The sequence below is a fragment of the Puma concolor genome, chromosome D4 (genome assembly GCF_028749965.1).
Source record: "Puma concolor isolate L17-30 chromosome D4, mPumCon1.1.hap2, whole genome shotgun sequence".
In the NCBI taxonomy this organism is placed as follows: domain Eukaryota; kingdom Metazoa; phylum Chordata; class Mammalia; order Carnivora; family Felidae; genus Puma; species Puma concolor.
Genome location: NC_141679.1, coordinates 48,035,049 through 48,062,716, shown reverse-complemented (window position 1 = coordinate 48,062,716; position 27,668 = coordinate 48,035,049). Strand labels below are relative to the sequence as shown.

The following is a 27,668-nucleotide window of genomic DNA, read 5'->3' as shown; positions in this document are numbered from 1 at the left end:
TACCAACTTTTATTTGGCCATAAAAGTGTTTATTTTTCGGGGCGCCTGGGTGGCTAAGTATGGTAAGCGTCCGACTTTGGCTCAGGTCATGATCTCACAGTTCATGAGTTCAAGCTCCACATCGGGCTCTGTGCTGCCAGCTCAGAGCCTGGTGCCTGCTTCCAATTCTGTGTCTCCCTGTCTCTCCCCCTCCCACGCTTGTGCTCTGTCTCTCAAAACTAAACATTAAAAACATTTTTTTAAAGCATTTATTTTTCACTGTACATTACCATTTCTTCTCTTTGGTGGTCTGCTCTCAGAGGGCAGGCATCTTTGTCTTTAGAGCACTTCACAAAATATATAAGCTTTTATTTAAAGTTTCTGAATGAGGGGGCTCCTGGATGGCTCAGTCAGTTAGGCATTCGACTTCGGCTCAGGTCATGTTCTCACAGTTTATGGTTTGAGCCCTGTGTCAGGCTCTGTGCTGACAGCTCAGAGCCTGGAGCCTGCTTCAGATTCTGTCTCCCTCTCTCTGGCCCTCCCCTGCTCATGCTGTCTCACTCTCTCTCTCTCAAAAATAAATCAAGATTAAAAAAAAATTAAAATTTCTGAATGAGGAAGTTTTTATGTAGTGCTTATAAGAGATAATGGAGATGTGCTCTGTATGCTCAGAGATAGGAAATAGTGGGATGTGTGTGTGTTTATGTTTTCCATTTCAAACCTTAGATGAAGTATGCAAAAACTCTAGGGTATGTAACCCACCAAAATTGGCTTGTTGAGAACCTTCTTTTTCTACACATTACCAACCAGTGGTAATTAGCTTTTATTGTTAAACAGCTCCATTTTACCTCTACCAGGTACTCTGGTGACCTTCTTTAGGTTTAACTTTTTCTAACTCAGCATTTTAATCTGCTGCCAGTGCTTTAGATCTACTAGGTGGTCAACTACTACATGAATTACATTTTAAGTTTATATTTATACGTAAAATTGTTAACAGGGAACTTGATGGTGTAGCTTTTGTTGGAGATTGCATCTGATCAAATTTCAGAAACTTGAAAGAACCCTTAAGAAGCTACTACTGAAGAATGGTTTTCTAAGAACTGAATGAGTACATCTATTTTTCTGTAAGCCAGTTTAACTTCTGTTGTTTCCAGTGAAGCACAAAAAGCCAGATTGTTTGGACAAGCATCACACCTTCTAATCAGCTTGCCTGAAAGATACTTCAGAAATAGCCTCTGCAGGAGGCCATGGAGTATTTTCAGTCTGTAAGAATCGGAGCACCCACTTGTGGGTGGGGGTGTAAGATAGGAATACATATAAGAATTAGTTTCAACCCTCTAGGAAACGTACAGCCTAATAATATAAAAGCTTTGTAAGTGAATTGCAGTGCTGTTACCCTGGGAGGTGGCTTTGAGGTAGTCTGCTGCTCTGGCAGTGTTGAACAGGCCCTACACCCATCCGAATATTGAGTACTGAGTACTGATATTTTCCTTATTCTTTATGTCTAACATCCTCCTAGTATATTTCGTGAGTGTCCAAAGTGAAAAACTTTCACAGTACTCTGCTAGCATAGCCTTCTTGGTATTTTTTCCTGGTGTGAAATCACATTGAGTCATTAGGCACTGGTTGAATGGTGTTTTGTAACCCATCCCACATTCAGGTGCATACATGCGCCCCTCATCTGAAATAGGCACTATTCCCCAAAGCCCATTTATGATTTCTGCCACTGTCTCCCCAAAACGGAGCTGATTTTGTTTCTCATTTTGCATCTCATTTTAGGCTCTAATAGATATTTATGAGAGAGAATAAGGAAGTGGGAGTATTTAATATGCAGTACTTTGGGGAAAGAATATTAAAATCAAGTTGGTCTTTTCTATCAGCTCATTTAAAGCTGCTGGATGTTGACCTTCTATACGACAAACAGCCTTTTCCTTAGGCTTCAACGGGGGCTTGGGCTCTCCCATACACTTGTCTGCTATTGTCTTACAAAATACATGGAAGATTGTATTGTAATATTGTAATAATTAGTGAGGATTAATTTTGATAATAACTGCGATGGATTTGGAAAAAGACTTATTTAATCTTTGAACTGTTTTTCTGTTAAAGTACATACATCTTCTTGTATCAAATGCCTCCTCTGTGTCTTCTTATCTGATCTCAAAGATAATAGTGATAATTTGAGTTTTTTCTTACATAAATTAGGGATGCTAGTGATAACACCCAATTTATAACCCTGATATTAGGATCAATTGAATATTAAGGTATGTAACATACCAAGAACAGTGTCTGGCACATGGTAAGTGCTTAGTAAGTGTTTGGAGCTATCATTATCTATGTTATTATGATTTTCTATGTATGAAATCATTAAGGTATGATTGAAACATTATTATGGTTCTCCAGCTTTGTGCTAATAGTTTTATTTTTCCGTTTAATCCTTGTAAGGTCCCTGTGAGGTGAGGACTTTGATTTACATCAGATTGTAAACGAACAAATAGAGGCTTCAGGGAACCTAAGGAAGTTATTCCTTAGTTATATAACTGGTAAGGCACCAGAGCCAAGACCTGAACTTGGCTCTGTGCACGTCCAAGCCCTGTGTTTTCAGTGCTTCATAACTTTGGAGGGCTCCGGTACGAGTATCAGTTTCTGGCCACTAGTTCATAGTATGCCCTGTTGTGGCCAGAACTTCACCAGTGATAATACATTCTTTTTTTGCCTTTTAAGTTTTTTTTTGAAATAGTAATACACTAATTCCTGTTTGCCTTAATTCTAGCCTATTTATATTACTTAATTCTTCTTTTTGTTTTAAGCAAGCCCCATGCCCAGTGTGGGGCTTGAACCTCGTGACCCTGAGATCAAGGGTCCCATGCTCTACCACCTGAGCCAGCCAGGTACCCCTTACTTAATACTTCTGAAGATATGTGGCCAAATAAATACAGGCTCATTTCTCATTTTTTAATGTTGAAAATAAGGGAGTCCACTTTTCCTAGCCACTCTTGAAAACTTCCCAGTGCAGAGAGGTTAGGAATGAACTCTGGTGGTTATAGCTGAAACTCCCATCTCTTTTCTTTTCTTTTTTTTTTCCAAGCCACTTTAGGGTAATCACTTACTAAAATTTTAACGGGCTAAGTGAAGGTATGGAATGGAATATGGAACAGTTTGATTGGCAGATTCTTGCTTAGACCTTGGGATGACTGATTGATCACCACTGCAATTGTAGATCCAGTTTAATTCTCAACCCCCTTTGGATGCCACATTTACCACTTACTCTATTTGTTTTGTTATTTATTTATTTATTTTTGTTAGATTCTTTACATGCACAGATCCTTAGGAATTTGAAAGACGTTGTTGGCTTAAGTTGCATTTCAGGAATGCTTTACCATGGGTTCCCTATTTACCTTTACCAGCATGAGAATCCTTGTTGAACCAACGGGGTTCTGTAGCCAGGCAGAAGCAACAATAGAAGGGCAGATGTGATCTGCTAAAAACTTTGATGGTTTAGTAAATACTTTGATACTTTACTAAAACTGTACTTCAATAAAATATAAAGATGTCTGTCAGGACAGTCTGCTTGGACCCTCATTTAATTGATAAATGTTGGATGAGACAGATGTGGGTAGTATTTAATAGACTATGCTCAGTGTAGTTTTCAGATGCTGAGTTTAAGATGTATGTAAAAGGAAATCTAATTTTTTAAGTGTCCAGTTTATGATTAGTTGCTTAATAGGATACTTAGAACTAGTGTGCTTTTTTTTCTATTGTTTTTAATAATGGCGTATGTGATCACTTAAACTCTTAGGACATTGTTTATTCTTTGGTCCAATTTTAAGTTGGGTATAAGAGTCAACTGCTTTGAATTTTATTTAATGTTGCATTAAAACTTGGAAATGATGTAAAGCTGGGTAGTCTCTCTAGTATAATACACCCAGTTGCTATTTTCCATTTCTGTTAAATGATACATAATGTTTTTTAAATGCATGTTTAATACCTAAAATACTCTATTCTAGGTAAGTTTTAACTTGGTATAAAGCAATAGTTTCAAGATTCTTAGTTTGATTTTTTTTTTTTCCTCTTCAACTGTCCTCCCTCTCCCCACCTCCCTCCCCTTAGCTTTTTGTCAGACATCTCCTAAATAGTTCTCAGGCATTATACTAGTAGAAGAAATGTAGTAAGTGTCCTATGGACTAGACCCATTTTGATGTATTTCGGATTTTCTTACATGTATAGAAGAAACCATTTTGCTGAGCTAAAGTTCTTACCTTCTTGCATATATCTTTTTCCTTGTATATGTCTCATCATCCAAATAATTGTCATTTTGCTAGAAACCTGTATGATTTCAGATTGTGTCTCAGGCAGTGGTGTATTGGAAAATCTCTTGATGAAGGGTCAAGGCCTGTGAATCCTACACTCTTTTGCTCTGCATCTTTGGACAAATCACTTCATTTTTGTGTGCCTCAGTCTCCCTCCTTCCTAAATAAAAAGAAATTGGGCCAAATGATCTGTTTCCTTTTTGTTCCAATATTAAGACCTTTCCCCCCAGCAACATATTATTCTGTCAAAGATTTTATTGCCTCTGGAGATTTGAATCCCCAGTTTGTGAAATGACACTTCATTCTTGACATGTTTAATGGCATCTACAGTCTAGTCTATGAACAGAGTGCCATCATGTATGATTTTTGCTTTATTTTATGGCCCTTCTTAACTTTTTATGTAAGATTTCCAAAATGAAGTTTCTCCACTTTGTGATTACAAATCCTCTTCATTACGGTAATGTGTGGCAGGTACCAGGGTGTGCAAAATAGGATAAAGACAAGGTTTCATATTTCAAGGACGTAAGGCAGTTATAAGAGAGGATAAGAGATGAGTTTATCTTGGTTTCTTCAGTGTGGATGAGAAACCAGGCATGTGGGTGCTGGTAAAGGTACTAACTCCGACAATTGAAGGTGGATGAGAGTGGATGTTAGGCACTCGTGATGCCATTGTAGAGTCTGAAGTGACTCACATTTAGTTGAGTGGGAGGTGCAGGTTATACTCACACTGGAAAGTAAGAGAGAGGAAGGTTTGGAAAACTACTGAAGGTTGTGAGTGTTTATATAGAAAGGGAGTCAGTGCCCTGAGCGTAAAGGACTAAAAAATTTGAAATTAATCTTAAAGCATTAAGGAGTCCCTGAGGGATTTGAAGCTGAGAGTAACACAATCAAATGTGTTTCCTGGTGTTGTTTGAATTAAAACAATCTTTATGAGACTTAAAGCAGAGGTTTCATCTGTATTTTCCACCAATGGAGTTTTCTAAATTCCATGTTTTGGAATACCTATTAAAGGTAACTCCCCTAATCTATAATACCCCTTTCTAAAGCCTTCCTGTTAGGGGTGATTGTTGCTTTGAACTCTAACACCTTTTCTACAGCTAGTCGTTAATTTCTTATGGACTTATTTCTGTATGCTTTGTTCTCTCAGGTTTACTCATTTGCCACCCTTTGTGAAACATGCTGGCCCTTAAAAAACTTAGACTGTGATATGTATATGCCTTGATGTGTTTTTGAGACTTGTTCCTGGTGGGGTTTTGCATTTAGAAGCAGATAAAAGTATAGTTCCTCCTTTTGGATGCATTTTGAGGTCTCTGGCCTGAATTGTGATTGGAGATCACATTCTTCTGTGTACTTCTCAGCTCTTTGGAGGCTCTGGTGTAACCACCTGTCTGTAAAGCCTTAATGCTGTCACAGGACCTTTGCTACTGCCTACCAGAGCCAGAGCTTTTATTTAGTGATAGTGTCACTTTTCAGACAGCCCTATCAAGACTCAGGTTTTGATATGAACAGCAGTTAATTCTCATTTTAAATAGGCACAACCATGATCTTATCTATTCCTCCCAGCTGAAGAGAATGAACAGAGCTTTTCAAAAAAGTCTGAAGTGGCAAGCATCTAATTTTCAGGTTTAATGTTGATAGTCCTGGGTCAGTAATTGACAAATGATAGAAGTTGTTCAATGCTGATCTTGCCAGTGGGAGATTTTTCAAATGTCCTTAGTTTAATAAAGAAGGAATTGCTTTGTTCATTTATAGACCTTATCTCTTTAATCTGTTGGTATTAATGTCCACTGTCACTGATCTTTTGTTGATGAGTCCAAGAGAAATGAGAGCAGTTGTGTTTTTCGGGCAAAGGCATTTTGATGGACTTACTATTGAACGTGATGTAGTGGGATTTTAAACTCTACTATGTACATGTAATGAAGTGCTAATTCTTATCCATAGATATCTTCATTCCTTTTAATTCTGTGTATTTTGATTAACTTGTGTTTTGATAGCCTATTCTTAGTATATGTGTTACTTGTCCTTGAATGTTTAATGTATAATTAGTTTTAGTTGCTGATGAATAAATGAGTTTTTAATTACAAGGAATATATTGTGTTTCAAACTATTCCATTTTCAAGACCTAATTACTTTGATAAATCTATTTTTATCTCGATTTTGTCCGGTGTGATCTCATTTACGAAGAACAATTTGAGAAGCCATTGGCTAGAGCATTTATTTGCCTGGTACTTCTAACTGCTTTCCTTGCTTCCCCTCAAGTAATCTCAGTATTGCTTGTCTTTGTTTATTATATCACTTGTAGGGTTGTGAGAAATTCCAGAATAAACCTGAGTTTTAAATTGCTATCTTTGGAGTAGATTGGTGTTCAGTGTTGTACTCTCTGTATCATCTTTAAATATTTAAATTGCAGACTCTCTGGCTGCCTCTTAAATTAGATCCTTCACTTAGTAGTTTTGACATTTCATAACCTTGCTCCTCAGGCATTAAATATTCACCTGTTTAAATGGCAGTGAAAATTTAAAATCCAAACCCATTCTGTTAATCCAGTGAATGTAGATTGGAGAAGAGCTTGCAGTTGGTGAAAGAAGAATCTATTTTGACTCCAGTGGATCATATGCTGCAGGGCCATTGTATTGAAGTATTTCTAATACATAATTTGCCATAAGACAAAGCCGTTTCTTGGGTCTTCTCCAAGGGGTATTAACCTTGAAGGACCATAAAAATAGACTTAATACTTTGAGGCTTATGATAGACCAAGAGCTCCTGTAGGGGAGCATTATTCAAGGCACCAGTACAGGCTCCACATCCAGAAAAATCAGAATGGAGAAGGTTGCTGATAATTACCAGGTACAAAATTTATCCTACTGGGGGAGTCTTCTTCCTACTTTGATCTAAGTACATTCTGTTTATAATCCTTTGAGATAGAAGAAGAAATATTTTGCTTTTCTTGGAAGGGAGGATGTTACTGACAGTGACATCCTTGATAGAGCAGGAGAAGGGCCTGCAAATCCTAAGAAACGGGTGTAGGGGCAAGACATGACACATTGGTCTGGGTGAAGGATGGTTGCCCTTCATTACATTTTTATTTCTTGGAAGTTCATGAGGGATAGAGGGGGGATACATTGCTCATTTAATCACATTCTCAGAAAGTAATAAACAAACGTGAAAATCTAAGTATCATGTGAAGTTTCTCCAGTGAGTCTCAATCTGTGGCCACTCATTCTTTCTTGCTAGAAGTTACTTTTTAGAGAACATATTAATGGAAGATGAAATAAAATAACTTTGATATAACTTTAATATCTGGTGGCATCCTGTTTTCTGCCTTAGCTCAGCTTCACTGTGTGTGTGTGTGTGTTAGTGTGAGAAACAACCCAGATTGATTTAATTCCTCCAAACTTTAAGAACAAAAGTTACTGTAGTAAATTGTGGAAAGAAAATTGGACAAGGATACAAGGATCCCGTGTTCAGAGTTTGGATCCAGTGGTATGTTACTTACCTTGTCTATACTATTTGCCCAGCTATAAAATACTAACGTGTGCCCTACCTACCACAGACAAAACACTCTATTTTGCATGTGGTAAAGTCTCGTAAGTCCCTAAGTATAAGTTATATGGAAATATTTGTTACTACCATGAGTTTATATGTGGTAGTTCATCTCTGTCCTGGGACTGGAACCAGTTTTTTGAGAAAGTTACTAAAAAAAATACTCTTTTGAGGAGATTTACTGTTGCTTCTAGGAGTCCTTTTAATGTGGCTGTGTTCTAAAAATGTACCTTGGATTTGTTTTAATCAGGTATGGTAGGATATGCTGACATGGAAATTGTTAGAAGGAACCAGTTTATAGTTATAGATCTTTAGAAACAGGGGCCTGGTTGGCTCAGTTAAGTATCTGACTGGCTCAGGTCATGATCTTGGGGTTTGTGAGATCAAGCCCTGCCTCAGGCACTGGTCTGACAGCACAGAGCCTGCTTGGGATTCTTTCTCTACCTCTCTCTCTTCCCCTCACCTGCTTGCTCGCTTGCGTGTCCTCCCTCCCTCCCTCCCTCCCTCCCTCTCTCTCTCTTTCTTTCTTTCAGACTTAAAAAGAAACAGCCCTGTTTTCCATGACATGTAGGGCCACATGGGGAAGCACCAAGGATGATCAGGAGGCAGAGAGATGAAGGCAGAGTATGGTCCAGAGCCTTTATTGAAATTCCCAGTGGGAAGGAAAGGGTGAGGCGGGTTAGGTATGCTGAGTTCAGCATTGGATAGCTTGAATAATTTTGGATGGCTCTAGATTGGGGGTGGGGAGTTTCTAGTGGTCAGACACCCAGCCCTGGGGTGATTTAGGGTGGGGAATATAGGCTTGGTGTGTGAGAATTTGATACATGAGAAAAGGTGTGGGATTGGTTTGTTTATATATCAAAGGCAGGCTCACAGGAGAGTCATTTACTATCTCCAAGAAGTAGTTATCTCTGGGAGGGGCAGTCTTCAGGATCCAGGCCCCAGATGCTAGAGCATCAAGAATACAGAAAATAAAATCTAGTCAGTACAGGCTAGAAATTAAAGCAGCAGTGTGAACTTGAGACCGGACATTGAAGAAAAACAAAAGCAGATAACATAACTGACCCAAGTATGTTTTCAAAGCTTTTATATAAGCACTAAATATAAACCCGTTTTCCTAAATATATTTTAGGATAACTTTTAAAACACTCCACCCACACTCCTCTGAAATGCACAGAGCAGTAAATGTCACTGCCTGAGTAAATTATTCTGGAACACAGTAATGGACTCAGGTTACTCTCAGTTTTAATGGTCTGTGTCTTTCTCAGATACATGTAGAGGTAAATAATGTTTATAGTCACCTAGGTTTTTAGGTTCTGTGCGAAGAATTCTGTGTACATTAGAAATTATTAAGATTCCTAATCATACAGTGGAGGTACAGTCATGTGGTAATAGACTTAAATTTGCACGAGTTCACAGAGCCTTAATGAATTGAATGTAGTTTTGAGCCCAGGCACACTGGTTGGAAAGCCATCACCTAAAACTACCATTATACTGCCTCATGCCTTGCTTGAGCTCCTGGAGTGGCTGTCTGCCTCCATGGCCTCCTTCATCAGTCCTTGGGAGAGAGAATGTACATATGCTTACTCTGTTGCCCATGGGAAGTGGCTCTTCCTAAAGGGAATGCTTTAGTCACATGATCCTGAGCAGACTACAGCTGCCTTGCTGAGAGTTCTCAGTCTCCGAAAGCAAGAGTTTAAGTGGTGGGATTTGTAGCTGTTAATTGAGAATTGGGCTTTAGAAAAGAAGTGGGATATTCATTGTTTTCATATTACTGAGGGTATCTGTAATTCATTTGCTTTTTTTTTTTTTTCCTTTTTTTTCTCCTTCAGTTTATAGCAATCCCAAGACTAGGTTCCACTTGAATTATTTTGTTGATCACTTGGAATTTTCCTTCATATTTTTCACTTAGATTTAAGTTCCTCAATCTTCATTCTTAAGTGGTGAGGCATAGAGAAAAAGTGCACATGCATAATTATCTCTCGGCACTCCACCACTCTTCCAAATTCCTTGTGTCTGTAGTATAGGACAGTGTTCATGCAACTTCAAATATAGCCTGTGGACCAAGAGGTGTGTTTTCCTTGTTAATGAGCAAACTTGTTGAATAAAAGATAAGAGTATTAAATGTTAACACTAGTGGGGCAGGGATGAAAGATAGCAAGACCTTTTTTATAAAGTAATATAAATCTGGCTTACTTTTTTTGTGAAAAGCCGAAAAGGAAATGGTGATAACACCGTGGGCATAATTTAAACCATGGAGAATATATTTGAAAATACCAAGAGCTTGTTGAAATTGAAGACCTTTTTTTTTTGTTGTTTAATTTTGTTTTTGAAATGAGCAGTGGACTAGTTTAAAGGTGGATACTTACAGATGAAAGCAGCAAGCAGAAGTTACCATGTTACAGTACCTGAGCAAATCAATACGAGTTAGACCCATTGGCCATTTTTATGAATGGTCTGGAAGATGGAGGCTATATTGTGACCTTGTAGTTAGGTAGTCCAGAAAAGTTTAGAATTAAACCAGAGGGAATGTGGTCAGGAATAGCATATGAGATTCAGAGTTGTCTGAAAATTGGCAGAGATAGGTGTAGGCAAAGAGCTGTCGATTATGTTTTGGGTAAGCTCTCGATGACTGCATGAACTGTCCCTTAAATCTTGTGGTCTAGGAAGCTTCCTCTGGGCCCACAGGATCACTGGTTATTAGATTGGTTTTACTCAGCAAATGTTCTAGCATCTATCATATGCCAAGATGCTGAGTATAACAGTGATAAGAGTGAGAGGTAGTTCCTTAGTGCATGGAGCTTACATGAAGAATGTTGATTATCAACAAATACAGGCAGACTTATTTTGTCTTCTATCCTTGTAGAATTTTGAACATTATATCTTAGAAGCTTTTTGAAAGGATACATAAAATGGTAGTTAAAGCCAATAAAAGGGACTTAAGACCTTTTAGAAAATAAATGATGGGCGCCTGGGTGGCGCAGTCGGTTAAGCGTCCGGCTTCAGCCAGGTCACGATCTCGCGGTCTGTGAGTTCGAGCCCCGCGTCAGGCTCTGGGCTGATGGCTCGGAGCCTGGAGCCTGTTTCCGATTCAGTGTCTCCCTCTCTCTCTGCCCCTCCCCCGTTCATGCTCTGTCTCTCTCTGTCCCAAAAATAAATAAAAACTTGAAAAAAAGAAAAAAAAAAATTTAAAAAAAGAAAATAAATGTTACAGAGACTTGTGGACAAGAAGACGATAGACAAGGAATGGCTAGAGATAATAGCTTGTTCACATACTTAAATGTCCGGAAGTTTAGGGATGATAAAATGCTATTTTGAAATGAATCAAAAAGGCATACTTAGTGATAATATGGTAAATTTTTAGAAACTTTGTACCATCGCCTGCAGAGATGGGAGAGGCTCAAAAACAGGTCACAAAAATGTGTTGGATGAATTTAGAGTTCTTAAACTGAATTACTCGATCTGTAGCTTAGGGGGTTGGCCCCAGTGAGGACATCCTGTTACCCTAAGTAGTACTGTGCTATGTGCACCACTGGTTTGTTTTGAAAGCCTGCAAACCTAGGGATAAATATGATCTCTTTTCTCCTCCTGGGGGAATGGCATTTTCTATTTCTTGATCATTTCTCCAGAAAGGAGTAAAATGGTTAACGCAGGACTTATTTTTAACATCCGTGTTTGTTATGTGCTCCATACGGAAAAGCTGCTGACTAACTTTAGGCAGTCGTTGAGTTTCTGAAGGGAGGTAACTGAGTGTGTGTAGATGCTTAATTTCATTTTCCTTTCCCAGGTTTCCTATGCTCGCCCAAGTTCAGCTTCTATCAGAGATGCGAATTTGTATGTCAGTGGACTTCCGAAAACAATGACCCAGAAGGAGTTGGAGCAGCTTTTTTCACAATATGGACGCATCATTACTTCTCGTATTCTTGTTGACCAGGTCACTGGTAAGTCGGCAGCTGCTCTACACAATCTTTGACACTTTCTGAGTGGCAGATTGTGAAATATTTTGCCTTTCCGTACAGCAGTCTTGCCTCTAGAACATATCAAAGGTATATGTGGACCAGAAAATGCAATTTTCTGCTGGAATTGTTCATAAATATGCATGGATAAAAATAGATTGTGGAGTGAAGTGAGCGAGCTTGAGTCGTTTCCACCCTGAAGGGGCAGGTTCGAAGCCTGTTTTATGGCATGTAATAAATTTGTAGATGATGATAATCTCATTTCTAAGCTGCTGCATGAAAAAAGCCCCCATTCTCCATAAAGTACTCCTCCTAATAAGCTGTCTTGTTTTTTTGTAAAAAGCATAGTTTAATACAGCAGAATGCACCTAGTTCTCTAGGGGAGGATGACACCATGTCCGCACTAGCTGTTCAGGCTGGTTTCCAGGTCCATGCTGGATTGTATGGGCGTGTGTAAAAGGTGGACTTTTTGAATGTTGAAATATTTTATGCCTGGTGTATCTTTTGACCAACTGAAATGAGAAGACTATCAGTGTATTAAAACTTTTGTTGGTAAGGGAGCTCTTTTGCCAAAGCCTTTAAGAAAAGCAATACTGATTTGATTACAGATTTTAAAAATAAATGGTAATTTTCTATTATGAAAATAATGCTTATTTTTAAAAAACATATTGAAAATAGAGCAACATGATAAGGAGGGGGGAAAATTAACCTCAAGGCCATATACTCAAGCAGTCACATTAAGGCTTGGGGGAAAATGTAGACAGATTTTCCTCTTTAATATGCTTCATGCTCCTTCCTTTTCTTTCCTCTCTTTTACTTTTCCGGTTTTCCTTCTCCTTTTCTCTCTCTGTCATAATACCAGCGGAAGAGATTCATTATGTATTACAATGTCTATTGTCTTTTTAAAGTAAGCAGTGGACATCCTCATAATGCTTTGTGTTTCTGTGGTGTCTGTTATTTCTCCTCTTTCATTTCTCATTTTGTTTATTGGAGCCTCTCTTTTGTTTTAATGGGTCTGGCTAGAGGTTAATCAGTTTTGTTGATATTTTCAAAGAACTAGCTCCTGGTTTCATTGATCTGTTCTGTTGTTGTTGTTTTAGTTTCTATATCATTTCTGTTCTAATCTTTAAAAAAAAAAAAAAAAAAAAAAAAAGAAGCACTAGATTAACTACAGAATAAAATCAGGCCAAGTTTTTATTTCTTCAAGTGAAGCTCAGTTGAGTTGATGTGAGTTTGAGTGGAAGCAGCCCGTGTTACGCTCTTCTGTACTGTTAATTGGGCTCATCCACAGGAGGCACCACACTTAGAGTTTTGGGTAGAGAGAGATCTACCTTCATACACATATGCTTGGGAGAATGGCCAATAGGTTGTGCTTTGTGAAGAAAATTTAGGGAAGGAAGGTAAAAATAAGGTCTTTTCATGATGACTGTGTTTTATAATCTTTCTTACATGTTCTTTCATTCTGTGCTGTATCACACAGACTGCTAACCAGGAAAAGAGAAATCGAGGTTTAGCAATCCAGATAAATTGGCTTAAAGCAATAGAAATGCCCTTTTATTTGTTCATATCATTTATGCTTTTTAAATTATTCTTAATGAGGACTTGGTGAATTGAGAGTAGATGTCACATCTGCTACAGAACGCCCATCTCCTTAGGTGCAAATCCATCCTGAGCACATTGGCTCCCAAGGAGACTTACTTCATCCCTTCTGGGGTTAGTCATTGGTTCTTAAGTGTGGTCCCACCCCTGCAACATCAGCATCCTCCTGGAACTTCACTAGAAATGCAGATTTCTGGGTTTCATCCAGCACCTAATGAATAAAACTCTGAGGATGGGCATTGTATCAAGCCCTTTGGGTTATTCTGGTGCATGCTCAAGTTTGAGGACCTCAGCTTGAGATGACTCTGTCGGTGTAGAGGCTCTTGCATTGCTCATCTTATGCTTTCCTCGTGGAATAGTTAAGTTCTTGGGGGTTATTAATTCTTCACGCTAGTGAAGAATATATTTGCTGTCATTTCACCATTGTATCTTCATACTTATGGCTTTCAAGGTGAAATTATTCACTTTATCTGAAATGAAAAATAAAACCCTACAATTTTGTTATTCAGCCATCAGGTGGTAATGTGCAACTGATGTAACTTAAATCAGAAAGGAAAAGTGGTATGGGCTGACATAAGTGTATATGGAAGAAATGCCTATCCACTTAGAATAAAATTCTAAGCCATTGAATTTACACAGTATTAATTACAAAGCAAGTAGAACTTCATTCCTTTTTAAGGTTCCTGTAAATCGTGATGGTCTAGTACATTTTCTCAACCTTTCTCAATAACCTCTCATTCTAGACTCATCTAGCTACCTTTCCCAAGCTGGTACATCTAGTACCAATTTGCTTGCCCAAAAAGTATTTCCCTGCTACTGTTTTATCTCCGGATGGCCGGCTATGGGTTGACCTCAGCTAGCCCATATAAGCTAATTAAATGGAATGGGTTGGGTTTTTGTCTGCCATTTTTCAGAAGCTGGACAGGTATTTGGCCATCCCTCTGCTTTCCTATTCTTGTCTGTCAGAGTGGGATGAACATGAGACAGAGAATGGCATTTCCATTGGAGTAATACTGCTAAAGCCAGAAAGCTTTGAGACTTTATTTCTATTTTATTTATTTAAAAATGTAGGTCCTCTTTTATCCCTTTTTCAGCTTATAATAGTTAAAAGCTGTGGGGAAGTTTCCAAGAACGAGAAAACCCTCTTTGGACACTTTCTTAAAGGGCCAGTGTCCTATGTAATATTATTAAGTAGAATTTTATTATTAAAAAGTTGGATGTAATATCTTTCTACCCCTGTAATATATTTTTAGCATAGCTTTGTAGCATTTTTAGCAAATGCCTGGTTCTGTTCTTCTTACAAGAAAGGAAGCTACTGTGCCCTTCATTTCTGAGCTGCTTATCCAACAGCATAAGAGAACTGGAGCTCAAGCATGTTGTTGTTGACATTATTAAAGAACGTCAGCATATGGGGGGGAGCGGAGAGAAGACAGCAGGTAGGGAGAACATGGGCATACTGGTGTGCTGTTTTTCTTGGCTTATTGGTAGGCCAATACCAATAATGGGTGATAACGGGTATTCAGATTGTGTAGATGACTTCATTAAAAAAAATACAAAATTGTGATTCTAGACTGAATTGCTACAGAGGTAAGGTAAAACTCTCCTCCTCCTGTTATTTTGTGGCAGATGTTATATGTAGGTGAAAACTTGTTTTTAAGGAGAAATTAATTTATCCTTTCTTCTCTCCTTCCCTTCTCCTTCTGCTCCCTCTTTCCCAAATCCTTACCCAAATTTACCAATAGGCATATCAAGGGGTGTAGGTTTTATTCGATTTGACAAGCGAATTGAGGCAGAAGAAGCTATCAAAGGCCTAAATGGCCAGAAACCGCCTGGTGCCACAGAGCCAATCACTGTAAAGTTTGCTAATAATCCAAGCCAAAAAACCAATCAGGCCATCCTTTCCCAGCTGTACCAGTCTCCAAACAGAAGGTATCCAGGACCACTAGCTCAGCAGGCACAGCGTTTTAGGTAAGTCTGGTCTGGTTCTTATGCCCAGCTACTAAACTCAGAACTCTCAGGTTCACTGTGCAGTACTTTTATTGATAGGATCTCTTGCTTTGCTGTTCTGTTGTTGTTGTTGTTTTCTTTCTTTTTCTTACGGGCACAGAGAAAACCTATTTGAGGTGCAGTGTCTTATGCTAATATTAAAGGTGGTAACAAAAAGGGATGATAAGCTGTACTAGTGATTCTCAACTGGGGAGTAATTTTGCCCCTCAGGGGACATTTGGCAGTGTCTGGCGACATTTGTGTGGACATGACTTGGGTGCAGTGTGGTACTGGCATCTAATGGGTAGAGGTCAGGGATGCTGCTGAACATCCATCCTTCAGTACACAGTATAGCCTCCAACAGCAACAAATCATATAGCCCCAGACATCCATAGTGCAAGGTTATAAACTCCGACCGGCAGAATGCTGGGTTGTTTCTGTTTCCAGTACTTCTGATTTCTCCTTTTTAGTTTTTTTCTTGATAAGATTTTATTCCTGTATTTCAGCTTTTAGGTCAAGCTCTTTCAGTTACTTTATTTTATAATATGTACACCACTAAGGATATATAATCTACGTGAAAACATTGTTTCTACAAATGGATTCCCCTCACCTTTTAAAATTTTATTTCTTGTATTGTAGGGGTTGGCAAGCCTCCTCTGTAAAGGACCACATAGTAAATACTCTAGACTTTATGGGTCATGGTTTCTGTTGCATACATTTTTTTTTTTTTTTTAACAACTCTTTAAAAATGTAAAAGCCATTTTTCACTCCTGGGCTATACAGAAACAGATGGCAGTCTGGATTTGGCCTGTGGGTGGTAGTTTTCAGACCCCTGTATAGTCCATAGAATGACTCTGCATCTTCAGCCCAAAGAAAGCATTCTATCTTGTAGACAAGCATAAATATTTCAGTTTTTCAAGTTTTATTTTAAACTTGGGATAACAATCAAATCAAGAGTCATTTTAAAAACATCTCTAATCTGCATGTGAGAACAGTGACTTTAAGACTTTAAACACAGCACAAAGAACTTCTGGTTTCATAAGCAAAGTCACCCAGTTTTTTTTTTTTTCCCCAGAACATTTTTTTAATATCCTTTTGGCCATATGGTATACTGCAGCCATAATTCCATCTAACCCCATGCTAATTTTTTTTCTTTTTAATCCCAAGTGCATATCAGTTTTCTTTCTTTCCTTGCAGGGGTAGAATAGTTAATTACTAAAAATAGGATCACAAATGTAGCTTAATGAAGAGTTACGTTTTTGAACTTAAATCACATGCGTTTTTTTTCTTTGGGGTATTGAGAGTGCTGAAAAGAGTGGAGATAAAATCGGTCAGATATCTGTTTTTAAAAAAATACTTGTGTCACCTGAGGTGTGAGAAGGAAATTTGCCATAAACAGTATGGTCACTTCCTACCTAGGGTAGCTTTTGCCCTGGGAGTAGAGGTGGTACTATCAAAAGGCTCCATTTGGAGCTGGATGACTGGGTACCCAGTCGATTGAGCCTTTTTTTCACTCTCTGTTTTAACTTGGCAAGGTTAAAAAAAAAAAAAAAAAAAAAGGCATTGTCAGAAAGCACACCTGGTACCTTTGACTTTGGTGGATGATAGTGGCCATGGCTTCAGGGAGAGGTGCGCGAAGCAGCTGGATGCTTGCCCTTGTGGAGAAAGAAATCTCATAAAACCATTTTTTTTTAGCTCTGCCTGTGGGTTTCCTCTGTGGCATCTTAAAGTGAATAATACTTTCTGGAAATCTTGCACAGACACATTTGAGGGATTTTAGAGGTGTTTCCTGGACAGCCCATCCAGTTGACTTCAGAGCTCTTTGGGGCCTAGAAAAGAGTTTTGAGCTTAAAGAGAGGAAGGTTCTTTGAGACTTACAGGTTGATTTCAACCCTGTGGAAATAAAATAAAATGTTTGATGTTAATAGAAAGCTGTTTTCATTTTAAATTGTTGGTTATTTCTGGTGTTTTCCAATTTAAGCTCTCGATTTGTTTTATGGCAGTTATTAAGTAAAACTCTGTTCTGAGAGTCAAGATTGAATTCTGAGGAAGATTGGGCAAGAGGCCTGAGATGACAGGATCTTCAGGAGAATGCCTGATTACTGAAATGGCCAGGCATGCAGGGGACTCCCAAGACTAGGCTGATGACTACTGTATCTGCTCACAGCCCCACCCAGCCCACTCCCTGCATGTTCTCTGCTTCTTACTTGTGGTTCTGTAAAGCTTTCCAGGATGTTATGATGGTCAAATTTATTATCTTGCTAAATATATTTCTGCCCATCCTTTGCTTTTATCTTTTTATTCCATATGTTACCAACTTGAAATTCTTCCTTTCCCTGACTCCTAGAAAAAGAAATTCTGAAAAAAGGGGAATGAGAACTGTCTGTTATAAGGGAAACTCGGTTTTAGAAATTGAGGGTGATTTTTATTGTCCAGGATTTTTATTGACTCTTGTCTCTACCGCCCTATGATCTTTTCCTCCCATAATCTCTGTCTAGATAATAAGTTATGAACTAGTCTTTGAGCTCAGTGAAAGCATTTGGTCTAGACTGAGTGTTAGAAGAAATTGGGAGTCCTATCCCTAGGGTTCAGGTTTAACCTGATGGGTGTTTGGTTGCTTTTCTTGAGTATTTTAAGAACTTGGTTGTCATTACCTTGACTACCCCCCCCCCAGTTGAATTAACATTGAATCTTCTCTTCATAAAGACCGTGGAATTAAGGACTTGCTTGTTTTGCTAGTATTTTGTTCTTCTCTCGTTCAAATCTAGATCATTACAGAAATACTTTCTTCCTAACGTCTGTGTCCTAATGCTCATAGCCTTCAGTTTATCACCTTCCAGCAGACACTTAGAAAATTTCTGTTTTTTATGTTGTCATAGTACCTTGGGAGTTGAGAGAGATTGGAGAATACAAGTTATAACAATAGTCAAGGATATTTTTAATATTCATGAAATGCACCATATCTTTTAAGGTCAGGAAAATTAAAACCCATGCAATAAAGGTTAAGTTTATTTTTATTAAAAAAATTCTTTTTAAACGTTTATTTTTATGAGACAGAGAATGAGTGGGGAGGGGCAGAGAGAGAGGGAGGCATAGAATCTGAAGTGGGCTCCAGGCTCTGAGCTGTCAGCACAGAACCCGATGTGGGGCTCAAACCCACAAACCATGAGATCATGACCTGAGCTGAAGTTGAATGTTTAACGGACTGAGCCACCCAGGCACCCCAGGGTTAAGTTTAAAAGTGGGCTTGTGAAGTTTATGACCCAGTTAACCCATATGAATAGTTAGAGAATTATTTTAACGTGAGCAAGTGCTTATTTAATTGACTACAGTCTTCAAAATAAAACCATCCTTATTTATTTGGATACATAGTATAATTCAAGCCCCTTAAGTATGTTTTTGGGACACCATGTCCGAATTAAGCTTTCAGCCAAATATTTCATCTCTCTTCTTGTGGAGCAGCTTTAATTTTATTGAATGTGATCTAGTCTAATGGCCTGTGTGCCTGCTTCTATAAGCCTTTATGCATTTGTAAAGTAGCCATTTAAATCAGCACTCGTGTTGCATTTAAGGCAAGTGCTGATGGCACTACCATGATTTCCTTTTGGAATAAACTGGTATCAGTCCTCCTGAGTAATTTTTTTTTCTTGTAGAGGATAGATGATGCCATCTAATTGGACAAGGGGATAAGTTGATGATCTTGTGGTTTAACTTCAGAGCAGATCTGGGCGAGTGCTTTGGAGAGGTTTTGAGAACCAGTTTGTAGACTTCATAGTGTCACTTTCTTAACCACTAGTAACCTCTCTATATTTTTATTTCTGACTTTAATTAAAGTCACATTTCCCCTTTTACTTGTATAGGCCTTCCTGTAGTCTTGTCGGCCAATTTTCTTGGAAGCTAAGCAGATGTCTTCTTTCTGTTCTCTACTTAAAAACCTCTAGTTTTGAAATCAGAATGCTCTATCTAATATAGGGTTCTGTTCAAAATATGGCCTCGTATGAGTTGTATTTGTACTGATAGAAAAATGTTTGTACCTGTATCCCCAGTATATGTTTTTATAAATTATATGAACATGGGCTTCTGCTATTACATTCATTAACTCATAAGCACTAGTCAAACACCGGAAATAAAGATGAAACAATATATTAAATGTCTTATTGTCATGCTGACTTACTATACGTTTCATTTACCCAGTATTTTAATAATAAATATGCCTTTAAAGCAAGATTCATAAAATTATCTTGGTAATTTTGAACTTCATGTCTGATTTCATGAAAGTGAGACACGTTGGATTATCTTGTGTGTAACCTCATAATGTACTTTGTACTAAGAGTAGGAGAAATAATCTGCTCTCCCTGTTTTTGTTTACTTGTGCTTCCCTTACTGGTGTCATCCTCACTCCGATGATTAGGATTTGTATGGAAATCTTTCTGAAGCTACATCTTCTTCAAGGGTTATTTTAATTAAAGCTAGGTTTCCCTATCTAATCCTCCAAATCCACTTAATGTGTTATTTGTAAAGTGGATTATGTCCAAGCTAAAGAACAAGGGAAGAGTGTCACTGTCCCTTTTGAGGACTACTCAGTCTTCCCTCAGGAAAGTATGGGGACTGAGCAAGGGTACTGGGTGCAGTGCCTCAGTTAAATTTGAGTAAAGGATATTGTTTTTAAGTTTATTTATGTAAGTAATTTTTACAAGACCCTGAGATCAAGAGTCCCATTTTCCTCCAACTGAGCCAGCCAGGTGCCCCAAGAATACTTTTAAAGTTAAAAGCATATTTTTAATGGGCATTTTAATATTTTCTTGTCAGACTGTAGTTAATCGTTATTCACACCCATCTGGGTCATTCTGGAGGCTACTAACTTGTTAGGTCTCCATTAAAAATAGGCTTCTGTTTTTAAATGAGCACCTATTAAAAGATGTCTGCCCTTGGGCTCTGGACATACCAGCAAAGATGTATAATTCTGGAGAGTAAAATAGTGGTCATGTGTCTGACCGGTAAACTAGGCAATTACAAGAGAAGATGCCTAGTTTACAGTCTCCCAACTGCTACAAACAAGATTTGGGGTGCACAGTGCCCACGTGAAGTGCCCACTGATTACTCCCAACTCCCATGAGAAATAGTGGGTGTGTGGCACCAACTATTGCATGCAGGCTGGAGTTTTCAGCACTGCCTAGGTCCTGTTTCTTAGATCCCGTGTTCCTCTTTGCTCTCCTTGTTAATGGAGGATGTGGGAGAGGACGATGTGGGAGAGGATGGAGGAGGGAGATGGGGGGAGGGGGCCGGCGGGGCTTGACCAAGAACTTGGCTTAAGTTCCAAAGGACTGAATTTTTCCTGAAAGTGTAAGTAAAGAAATAAGTGGTCAGGATCACAGTGTGTCCTAGGATTTCACAGGTGGGGCAAATATGAGACCCACTGAGAGAGCCCTCTGAGATCCTAGTGTAAAGGCCTAGAACTCCTGCATGGGGAATCCTTGGATTCTCTAAAACCTGTAATTCACTTCTGGGGCAGTTTTGGTTTCTACCCTGTCTTGAAAATACTGAAAATTTGCTTAGAAGATTGCATTTCTGGACTTCAGGTTGTGGGTTGGTATACTGAACTGATAGCGGCAGAGCGTAACAGTCCCTACCTGGGCTGGCAGAGACAACATAACACTACTTTGAATCGATAAGGTGTCTCTGCATCTGGCCCCTTCAGCACTTTGGAAGGAGACTTCAATATGCTCTTCTTTTCTATAGGTATCCTCTGCCAAGTGCATTCTTCATTGATCATTCTAGCAATTGCATGAAATTATTTGTATCATATTACTTGAGGGTTGGTGATACTAATTTGTATGCATCTTTATTTCTGGTGTTGGTGGCCTTTCCTTTTTGGAGTACAAAGTCATGACTATCACCTCTGCAGAAAGCAAAGCCTTCCCACCTATGTACTCTTTCCACACATGTGCTTTTTCCTTGCATATACAAATAGGCTCCCCAAGCAGCCCTCCTGATAGTTTTCATTCTGGATTAAGTAGTTAAGGATAGTATTGGTAACCTTATTGCTTTATTTGTCACCAGATAGTTGTAAACCTGCAGCGATCCAGGCCTGTGTTTATGCACAGTGGCACAGTGGGGAATGAACATGTCCCTGCTCCTGAGAGGTTATTGGGACAGGACCTACACACACAGATGAGGGTCTTTTGTCATTGTGATTTGTTCTCTTCCCTTACACTTTGCACTACATCAGCTCAGCTATTTCTTTCCGTTTTCACGAAACACACAAAATGCCCTGGGGTGATTGGGAACAGGAATGTATAAAGGTTCTTTTTCCAATTCTAAAAGACCAGAAAGAGATGTTTTCTTGGCTTTTATAAAACAAAAGGGAATTGCTTTCTCATGTGTGCCCTAGACTCATTTGAGGCCACAGGTTAGACAACAATGTTGAGACATTTTCCATAGGTGTTATAAGAAGGAAAAAAAAAAAATTGTTCCCCCTGCCTCACGATCTTACTTTGGACAGTATTGAACATTGCAGCAGTTGAAGGTGGTTCTGTCTACAACGAGTTAAGTTATGCCTACATCCTCTGAACACATATAATTAATTGATATGCATTCTGGAAATTGAAACATGAGAGTGGTCTGTTTGAAACTGACAAGAAAAATCAAGTATTATAAAATCAACTTAAGTTTTGAAATAGGAAAGGGATGGGAAGTTTTAAAGAGTACCTACCCACCCCCAACTATTGAGTTTTAAAAATATTAAGGGAAGCTCAAGTTGGTTGGTTTGTTTCTACCTGGCTTCTTACACCTTGAGTGGGGCTACAGTTCCTGTGGCAGAATCAAAATAAGCATCAGTCTCAGGGTCTGAACTCTTTGCCCTCTTGCCTGCTGGAGCAATGAGTCTGTTGCCTTTCTCTGGTCTTTAGTTGAGCACGTTGAGAAATGACAGACTTAGCTGATACTGTCTGTAAGGTTCTTTCTGCCTGTAAAACACCACTTTGTAAGAAATGAGAGTCCTTCAGAATTGGGAGATTGAAGGGAAATCATAGAATATTGGTGCCACCATTTACTAGCCCTGTGGTCTTGGGCAAGTCACTTAATCTGTGTGCCTTGGTATATTCAGGGACCAACAGAGCTATGCAAATTAATGCTAAAAAAATTCAGCTGAGTAAATGTGAAGATGAAATTGGCTTTATTGAACAATTCATGAATCAAGTAGCATTTTACCTAGCAGACAGAAAAGAGCTCCAAGGAGATGTACAAAATGGAAGGCTTTTATATACAAAATGGGTGGCTTTTATAGGCAGAAGGGAACAGGAAAAGAAAGGTTTTTAACAAAGAGTGGATTGTTTCAGGCCAGGTACCTTCCTTTGGGGGAAGGGTCTTTCCAGCAGATTACCTCACTAGATTTGACCACGTAATTCCAGATTGACTGATTAAAGTTCATATCCTTGAACCTACTAGTAGATACCAAGTCTTAGTTTGCTGACATGGGGCTCCGCACAGGCGATTCCATTTGGGGCCTGTTTCTTTTTTTAACAGCAGTGTAAAATACATGTAGGTGCATGTGAAGCACTTAGAATTTACCTGGCGGTAGGTGAGAGCCCAAAGATTAACTGTTCCAGAGCCTCCACATTTCCTTTCTGGTTTGCTCAGATGACCACCAGCATTTCCTCTATGTGGCACTAAACACTGTAGCGATAAACTATCCATTGGGAAAAGTAGTGTCTTAATGCCAGTGGGAACCCATTCTCTCAAGTTTTGAGACCCAAAGTTTTGAGACTTCACATAGAATTAATATGCAGATATCCCCTTGGAAGATGGCAATAACAAACCCAGCTCTTTTGAACGTCCAGGGGAAAATGAGAAACTGAAGTTTGCTAAATGTGTGTTTTGCAGGTTGGACAATCTGCTCAATATGGCTTATGGAGTAAAGAGGTAATGACAGAGGTTCATGATACTCATAATCCCTTCCCATAATTGATTAGTTTCTTTGATTTTGGGAGTGTCCCCCTTCATAAGTTTGTGTTCAGTTTTCTTTTGCATGTACAACCTAATGAAAAGCTGCTTTTTGAAGCACGGTTGACTGAAGGAATATTTTTATACTGCTGGATAGATACCCCCGGTCTTTAAAAAACCCCATTATTTGTTGTGTATTGCATCGCGACGTTATAGCATGTTTATGTATGTGTTGGTACCTTCCCCTCCCCAATCCTGCTCAATTCATGAAGCCACTTCTAAATATATTCTAAATATATTTCTTTGCTATTGTGGGTCATATTATCCAATATAGCATATAATGGCCATTTCATAACTTAATGCCTTGTCAAAAGAGCATGTCACTGCAAGCCTTGATTGAAACATCAAGTGGTTGTATGTATCTTTTGATGGGGGGAGGTTTACTCAAACTCTTGGGATGGGAGAGGGAAAAGAAATAACGTCCATTGCTGTAACCAACCTCTGTTTCTGTTTGTGTGTGTGTGTGTGTGTGTGTGTGTGCGCGCGTGTGTGTGCGCGCGCGCGTGTGTATGTGTGTTTCCTGTTTTGTTTAGTAGGTTTTCTCCAATGACCATTGATGGAATGACCAGTTTGGCTGGAATTAATATACCTGGGCACCCAGGAACAGGGTGGTGTATTTTTGTGTACAACCTGGCTCCTGACGCAGATGAGAGTATCCTGTGGCAAATGTTTGGGCCTTTTGGAGCGGTCACCAACGTGAAGGTCATCCGTGACTTTAACACCAATAAATGCAAAGGTTTTGGATTTGTGACTATGACCAACTATGATGAGGCCGCCATGGCGATAGCTAGCCTCAATGGATACCGTCTGGGAGACAGAGTACTGCAGGTCTCCTTTAAGACAAACAAAACGCACAAAGCCTAATGAGCTCTTGTCCTCAGTCCATTTATATATGAAAACTATACAACAAAGGCAAGTTAAGAGAAACTTTATACATTAGTAAATGTCTTTGTAAGTCAGTGTTGAGATGGGGATAAAACGACTACTTAGCATCCTAAGAAATATGTGAGATTTTTTATTGCTAGTATTTGAATTAAAACTTCTTAAATATCTTTTATGTTTGAATATGGACAAGAGGTACAGGGTTTTTACCTGTCACATTGCATTCTATTGCCTTCTTTGAAGAAGGTGGACCTTTTAAAGTGTTTCAGCTAAGGGAAGACATTTCTTTTCTTTTACATAACTGCCTTGAACCTGTGAGTAAATATTGAGGCTTTGTGTTGTAATTCTTCAGTTGGTTGTGTCTTTTTTTCCCCCTTTTATTTCTTTTCCTAATTAGCTTTGTGTTTGGTTTACATTTAAAGCATTACTGTTATGTCTAAGAAAAGTATTTTGAAGTTTACATTTTTATTTATGAAGTTAAAAACAGTATTTATTTTGTAATTATGATTTGGGTTGGGGAAGGGGGGGGCTACATTATAAACGCTTATTGTAAGAATACTGGAGAACTTTTCGTAAAGCAGTACCTTGCCAAAGAGATAAGAGCCTCTTTGATGTGGGTTTAAAAAAAGCATCTATTTTTATAAAAAAGAAAATTTGGAGAAACTTTTTACTGGTCCTGGAACAAATATTTTGACTTGAATACTTTGAGAAATCTCTTCATATGACACCTAGTGAGCTTTTAAAATTTACCAGGAAATTTGCAGTGGTTGGAAAATTTAGAAAGATTTATGATGTAGAAAAACTACTTTTGAGATCTTTGTATGAAAGGAGTAGAATCAATGGGGGAAACACTGCTGGTTTCATTTTTGTAATCACCAGTGGAGCGTCTGATCATCCTGGTTATTATGTGATAGGTGGCTCACATTGATTTGTGATTTTGAAACAAATAAAAAAAATTTACAAAAGAATATATAAGAGCAGGCAAGAAATTTAAATTACCAAGAGATGGGGGAAAAAAAAATCTGTTCTTCCTAAAGAAATCCCTTCAGATAGAGCTCATGGTGTTTAGTGATGTACTTGCAGTATTGTTTGAAGAATTGTTTTGTCTTAAGGAAAAAAGATGTTGCACATGATTTGTACTGCAGCAAATCGGCAAAAGTGATCTGAGTTGGATATATTTGAAGGTATTTTGAAAGTTACGTTCAAGGCTAACACCTGAGCTTTGTGTAATGTAAATAAGACCTTGTGTTTATGAACCTTTCAGCTAATTTGATTTTTTTTTTCCCTTACATGCCAAGTGATGTTCAGGTTTTGAATGTTTTTGTATCAGTTTTTTCCTTTGTAAATGGCATTAACATTGTTACTTGAGGTCTTGCTTAATCACTTTCGTTGTCCTGAGGACTTGAATTTACAGTGCATCAGATTTGTTGCTAATTTTGTCTGTAGATAGTCTAGCTTCAGCTGTTTATGGTGATGCTACATTTTCGTTTATAAATATGTTTGTGGTAAAAAAAAAATGAGTATAACCATAGGTTTTGAACAAATTTCCTTACATTTTTCATACAAAAATCATAAATATCTGTATGCTACTGAAATTTAACTTTGTATGATGCTTAAACCACTATTTGGGGAAATAATAAAATAAGTCTTTACCATGTATGAAAGAAATTTTAAAAAATACAAAATATTTTCTGATTAGCATCTAGCTTATAATAAATTTTCAAAAAAGCTGAAGGCAAAAATGCCTTCATCAGGATGCACTGAGAACTATATAGTTACGTCCTGCTTTTTGTATAAACTGAGATGCTCACATGCTTCCCCTTAGAACAGGCAATGTGCTATGCATAACATAGTTGTACATTATCTTTGCGGTTGCGTTGAATTTTATTTTTTATTATTTAAAAATTGTAGTTATAAAATTTTTCAGTATAGTACAGTACATATACTGTGAGGCGCGTGCTAAAGTGAATAAGCGAGTTTTCATGCTGACCCACTCAATGCTATTCAGAAATCAATTGGCTTAGCACTTTCTCATATCCTTAGGTGCATTTAGATTGTCAGAGTTAACCTTCTGCGTTTAAAAAAAAAAAACTAAAAAACAAAATACATGTATATACTTAAAAAAAAAAAAAAAATAAGGTTTCCCTCACGGGAAAACAGCAGCTACGTGCTTCTTTCCTATACTACTGTAGCAAACCAAGGCATTGATGAGAGGGCATGCAAATTGTGCTTCACTTTACAGTGTTTATCAGAGCACTTAATAAAATGTAAGGCTGGTATTTATTTGAAGTTGTACAGTATGACTTAATTCACATCTGTTGGAATAGAAAATATATTCTGTTGAGTATTTAAGAGGCTGTACATGTTTTCTTTTGTGTTTGGATTCTTTGTACTTTTTCATGTTCAGTACATCAATAAACAAAGTTGAAGGGAAAGAACAGTGTGGTGAGTAGGTCTTTATACACATTTTGGGGGCTCCTATGCTCAGGCTGATAAACTTACTCTCTAGAGTTAAGAGATTCTCTCAGAGCTTTAGTTGAAAGCAGTGTTATATCCAAAGTAAGAATTCTAAAAGCATGTTAGTTGAAGTAGAATGTGCAAAAAAAATTTTTTGAATGACACTTCTGATAGCTTTCAAATATTAATGAGTAATTTTTTATAGGAATACATGCTACTATCAGTGGTAACATTTGGGTAATTGGATTGGATGCTGACATTTTGTTGCTCTGATTTAATAATCACCACCTTTTTTTTTTTTTTTTTTTTTTGTAACAAATGGGAATTGTCCTCACATATTTACGTGAGCTAAAGAAAAACCAAAGAGAAGGAAGATAACTTATTCTGCTTCTACCAGCAAGGTTTAATTCACCCATGGGATTAATTTCTGGTGTGTGAGATTTATTCTTGTTGCCCTAGTGCCAGATTGTCAAGAGACTCTTCTCAGAAATCAGAAGCTCAGTTTTCATTAGGTTAAGGCTGATGTGTGTAGCATATGTGTCCAAATCTTGAACTGTACCAACCCTGTGTTGTTCATACATGTTCAGTTCTTGTAACACATCCTTACCAGATCTGTGGAGGAAAACAAATTCTTCTTACTGATCTTTTATGTGAACAGTCTACTTCTATAGAGCTTAAGAAAATTTGATATAATGAAGTACTTCCCCCCCCCCCCCCTCCCCCCCCCCGCCTTACAAAGTATACTAAATAGTATACTAAATGGCTCTTTTAGATTTGATTGTATCTGTCAGGGTTGGGTTTTTTTTGTGTGTGTGTGTGTGTGTGTGTGTGTGTGTGTGTGTGTGTTTTTTTTTGTAAAAAGCCATTCTAAGAGTAATTGTCCTGAATTCACAATGTAGTAGTCAAGAGATTAGCTGAGTGACAAGACAATTCCTTTTCTTCCAACATGCAATTAATC

General features: G+C 38.2%; 1 protein-coding gene across 12 annotated transcripts in view; it reads left to right on the top strand.

Moving 5' to 3' along the window:
* The window catches only part of ELAVL2 (ELAV like RNA binding protein 2), a 164,637-nt gene extending 138,280 nt beyond the window's left edge, over window positions 1-26,357 (top strand). For 10 of the 12 annotated variants that reach the window (XM_086685411.1, XM_086685408.1, XM_025912168.2 and 7 more), the window contains 4 exons: window positions 11,617-11,770; window positions 15,127-15,352; window positions 23,252-23,290; window positions 23,905-26,357. In XM_086685411.1, coding sequence (XP_086541537.1) covers window positions 11,617-11,770; window positions 15,127-15,352; window positions 23,252-23,290; window positions 23,905-24,235 — 750 coding nt within the window. In that variant the 3' untranslated portion in view covers window positions 24,236-26,357. The remainder of the gene's footprint in view (window positions 1-11,616; window positions 11,771-15,126; window positions 15,353-23,251; window positions 23,291-23,904) is intronic. The other 2 variants (XM_025912242.2, XM_025912094.2) reach the window with 1 other exon arrangement.
* Window positions 26,358-27,668: the final 1,311 nt, after the last annotated feature.